At 43.5% G+C, this 4644-nt stretch overlaps 1 protein-coding gene across 1 annotated transcript; it reads right to left on the reverse strand.

Annotated features, from left to right (window-relative positions):
* Positions 1–719: 719 nt before the first annotated feature.
* LOC120033499 (zinc finger protein 501-like) lies at positions 720–4163 on the reverse strand. Its single transcript, XM_038979866.1, has 2 exons — positions 4070–4163; positions 720–2095 (listed from the first exon to the last, which is right to left on the reverse strand). The coding sequence occupies exons 1-2, from the start codon at positions 4161–4163 to the stop codon at positions 996–998; spliced, it is 1194 nt and encodes a 397-aa protein (XP_038835794.1). The 3' UTR covers positions 720–995.
* Between the last annotated feature and the right edge of the window lie 481 nt (positions 4164–4644).

Consider the following 4644-nt stretch of genomic DNA (forward strand, 5'->3'; position numbering starts at 1 on the left):
TCTTTATATATATATATATATATATATATATAAACTGCCGAAAACTGATCATCACACCATCTCTATCTCATACATGTTGTCTACTTGCTCATTCCCACAGAAAACTAGAGGGAAGCAGTACTACCCAGTCAACCATCAGACTCCATTGTTTCAACAAGAGAAACCTAAGAGGGTATTCAACGTTAAGAGCCAATCCAAGGGCCTCCCGGGTGGCGCAGTGGTCTAGAGCACTGCATCGCAGTGCTAACTGCGCCACCAGAGTCTCTGGGTTCGCGCCCAGGCTCTGTCGCAGCCGGCCGCGACCGGGAGGTCCGTGGGGCGACGCACAATTGGCATAGCGTCGTCCGGGGTAGGGAGGGTTTGGCCGGTAGGGATATCCTTGTCTCATCGCGCTCCAGCGACTCCTGTGGTGGGCCGGGCGCAGTGCGCGCCAGCCAAGGGGGCCAGGTACACGGTGTTTCCTCCGACACATTGGTGCGGCTGGCTTCCGGGTTGGAGGCGCGCTGTGTTAAAGAAGCAGTACGGCTGGTTGGGTTGTGCTTCGGAGGACGCATGGCTTTCGACCTTCGTCTCTCCCGAGCCCGTACGGGAGTTGTAGCGATGAGACAAGGTAGTAATTACTAGCGATTGGATACCACGAAAATTGGGGAGAAAATGGGATAAAAATTTAAAAAAATAATAATAATAAATAAATAAAAATAAAAAGAGCCAATCCAAAGTCATCTCAATATCTTTACAGTAGAAGCTAACAAAACACAACAAAACTGACAAGATACACACTGATCAGTAAAGAGAGGATAACATTCTATAAAACGCTCCCTTTCCTCTGCACGGTTCTCACAGTGAAAAACAATAGGATTAAAATAGTGTTCTACACTTTCTTGACTTCAATCTTAGCTGGTCTGAGAGAACTGATAAAGCTTCTCTCCTTTTGTTACCAAAAAAGGATACTTTAAAACAGGGGTCCATTGTCAATCCACCGAAAACCTAAGATTTTAATCTGCAAAAGTCTTGGTTTGTGTGAATCCGTTGGTGTGCACTCTCTGATGAACTGTCAGAGCACTTGATGTTGTAAAACTCTTCCCACATTCAAAGCAGGAGTAAGGCTTCTCTCCTGTGTGTATACGTTGGTGTTTCTTTAAGCTGCTGTGTTGAGAGAAATCCTTTCCACAGTCAGAGCAGAAGTAAGGCTTCTCTCCTGTGTGTATACGTTGGTGTGATTTCAAGTTGCCCTGTAGAGAGAAACTCGTCCCACATTCGGAGCAGAAGTAAGGCTTCTCTCCTGTGTGTATACGTTTGTGTTTCTTTAAGCTGCTGTGTTGAGAGAAACTCTCCCCACAGTCAGAGCAAGAGTAAGGCTTCTCTCCTGTATGTATTCGCTGGTGACTATTTAACTTATCCAATTGGGAGAAACTCTTTTCACAGTCCGAGCAGGAATAAGGCTTTTCTCCTGTATGTAAACGTTGGTGTTTTTTTAAGTTGCTCTGTTGAGAGAACCTCTTCCCACAGTCAGAGCAGGAGTAAGGCTTTTCTCCTGTATGTATACGTTCATGTGCTTTTAAGGTATCCAATAGGGAGAAACTCTTCCCACAGTCAGAGCAGGAAAAAGGCTTCTCTCCTGTGTGTATTCTCTGGTGAACTGTTAGGTCAGATGATGTTGTGAAGCATTTTTCACAGTCAGAGCAAGAGTAGGGCTTCTCTCCTGTGTGTATTTGTTGGTGTCTTTTTAAGTGGCTCTGTCGAGAGAATCTCGCCCCACAGTCAGAGCAGGAGTACGGCTTCTCTCCTGTGTGTATACGTTGGTGTTTTTTTAAACTGCTCAGTTGAGAAAATCTCCCCCCACAGTCAGAGCAGGAAAAAGGCTTCTCTCCTGTGTGTATTCTCTGGTGAACTGTTAGGTCAGATGATGTTGTGAAGCATTTTTCACAGTCAGAGCAAGAGTAGGGCTTCTCTCCTGTGTGTATTTGTTGGTGTCTTTTTAAGTGGCTCCGTTGAGAGAATCTCGCCCCACAGTCAGAGCAGGAGTAAGGCTTCTCTCCTGTGTGTATTTTTAGGTGTATTTTTAGCTTTGATAGAAATGGGAAAATCTCCTCACAATGTGGGCAGTGGTGAGACCCATTAGCTCTGTGATCTTCCTGCTGTTGCTCTCTGGATGTAGAGAATGTCTCAATGTGACCTGTGTGAACAGTATCAGAAGAAAAAAGTCAGTGGTACAAAATATTATGAACACCTGCTTTTTCCATGACAGACTGACCAGGTGACAGCTATCATCCCTTATTGATGTCACTTGTTAAATCCACTTCATATCGGTGTACATAAAGGAAAGGAGACAGGTTAACTTCTTTGGGAAAGGGGGGCAGTATTGAGTAGCTTGGATGAATAAGGTGCCCAGAGTAAACTGCTTGTTACCCAGGCCCAGAAGCTATGATATGCATATAAGTAGTAGATTTAGATAGAAGATACTCTAAAGTTCCCAAAACTGTTAAAATGATGTCTGTGAGTATAACAGAACTCATATGGCAGACGAAAACCTGAGACAAATTCAACCAGGAAGTGGGAAATCTGAGGTTTGTAGTTTCATTTAAGTGATTGCCTATCCAATATGCTGTGTCTATGGGGCCAAATTGCACTTCCAAGGCTTCCAGCAGATGTCAACAGTCTTTAGAAAGTTGTTTGAGGCTTCTATTGTGGAAGGGGGTCGAAAAAGAGCTGTTTCAACAAATGGACTAGGCTGAGGCCAATGAGTTGTTTAATGCGTGGTCACGCGGGCGCGCCGTTCCTTCTTTTTCCTCTGTAATGAATACGCTATTGTCCGGTTGGAATATTATTGAAGATTTATTATAAAAAGACCCTAAAGATTGATTGAAAACATCATTTGACATGTTTCTACAAACTGTAATGGAACTCTTTTGACTTTTCGTCTGGATTTTTCGCTCGCGCATTGTGCCTTTGGAATAGTGAACTAAACGGGGGAACAAAATGGAGGTATTTGGACATAAATATGGAGGTAATCGAACACAACAAACATTTCTTGTGGCAGTGGGAGTCCTGGGAGTGCATTCCGACGAAGATCAGCAAAGGTAAGTGAAGATTTACAATGCTATTTCTGACTTTTGTTGACTCCACAATTTGGCGGGTAACTGTATGGCTTGCTTTTGTGGCTGAACGCTGTACTCAGATTATTGAATATTGTGCTTTTGCCGTAAAGCTTTTTGGAAGTCTGACACAGCGGTTGCGTTAAGAACAAGTTCATCTTTAAGTCTATGTAAAACATGTATCTTTCATCAAAGTTTATGATGAGTATTTATGTTATTTGATGTGGCTCTCTGCAATTTCTCCGGATGTTTTGGAGGCATTTCTGAACATGGCGCCAATGTAAACTGAGGTTTTTGGATATAAATATGAACTTTATCGAACAAAACATACATGTATTGTGTAACATGAAGTCCTATGAGTGTCATCTGATGAAGATCATCAAAGGTTAGTGATTAATTTGATCTATATTTCTGCTTTTTGTGACTCCTCTCTTTGGCTGGAAAAATGGCTGTGTTTTTCTGTGACTTGGTGGTGACCTAACATAATCGTTTGTGGTGCTTTCGCTGTAAAGCCTTTTTGAAATCAGACACTGTGGCTGGATTAACGAGAATATTATCTTTAAAATGGTGTAAAATACTTGTATGCTTGAGGAATTTTAATTATGAGATTTTTGTTGTTTTGAATTTGGCGCCCTGCACTTTTACTGGCTGTTGGCGGGGTGGGACGCTACCGTCCCGAATAGCCCAGAGAGGTTAAAGTTGTTCAGGGGATGTAACGCATACAAAAGCCCAGGCAAAATAAGTGGACATGTTTTGAAGCACTGTGCTGAACAATTGGCTGGTGTTTTTATAGACATTTTCCAATCCTCACTCGACCAGCAACACGTGCCAGTATTGTGGAAAAACTCATTAATTATACCAATTCCTAAAGCATCTAATCCCTCTGTGCTGAATGACTACCGCCCTGTCGCCTTGACATCCTTAGTAATGAAATGCCTTGAGAAAATTGTGAAACGTCATATTCTCAGCGTCACCCAGAAGCTTCTCGACCCATTTCAGTTTGCCTATCAGCCTAGCAGAGGAGTTGACGATGCCATTCTTACCCTCCTTAACATGGTCTATAGACATGGGATTTGGCACCCTCTAGATGTTAGGGTTCTGTTTGTTGACTTTTCTTCTGCCTTCAACACAATCCAGCCCTACATTCTGGCACAGAGACTCATTCGGGACTTCTCCTTAGATAGGGGGCTGGTTTTATGGCTGCTGGACTTCCTGAACCAACGCTCACAGCGAGTCAAAATAGGTCCCCACGTGTCGGACATACGCAATATCAACACAGGCTCTCCTCGGGGATGTGTTTTGTCCCCACTCCTGTACATCTTGTACACTAATAGTTGTACTAGTTCCCATCCTGACAGACACCTCGTTAAGTTCGCTGATGACACTGCCTTGATCAGCCTGTTGTATGATAACGAGGAACATCATGGCCCGGTCCTAGATGACTTTGTAGAGTGGTGTGAGGAATCACACTTGGTCCTCAATACCAACAAGACCAAAGAGACGTGCATAGACTTCAGGAAGTGTACAACACCTACCTCTGCAACATCTA

This window comes from Salvelinus namaycush, chromosome 40, assembly GCF_016432855.1.
Source record: "Salvelinus namaycush isolate Seneca chromosome 40, SaNama_1.0, whole genome shotgun sequence".
In the NCBI taxonomy this organism is placed as follows: domain Eukaryota; kingdom Metazoa; phylum Chordata; class Actinopteri; order Salmoniformes; family Salmonidae; genus Salvelinus; species Salvelinus namaycush.

Bases quoted from the DNA above. Each gene is read 5' to 3' on its own strand.
- LOC120033499 (XM_038979866.1), bottom strand. From the start codon at position 4,163: ATGTCTATAGACCATGTTAAGGAGGGTAAGAATGGCATCGTCAACTCC. The intron at 2,096-4,069 runs GTGACGCTGAGA...ACTGCCCACATT, and splicing joins ATGGGTCGAGAAGCTTCTGG to GTGAGGAGATTTTCCCATTT.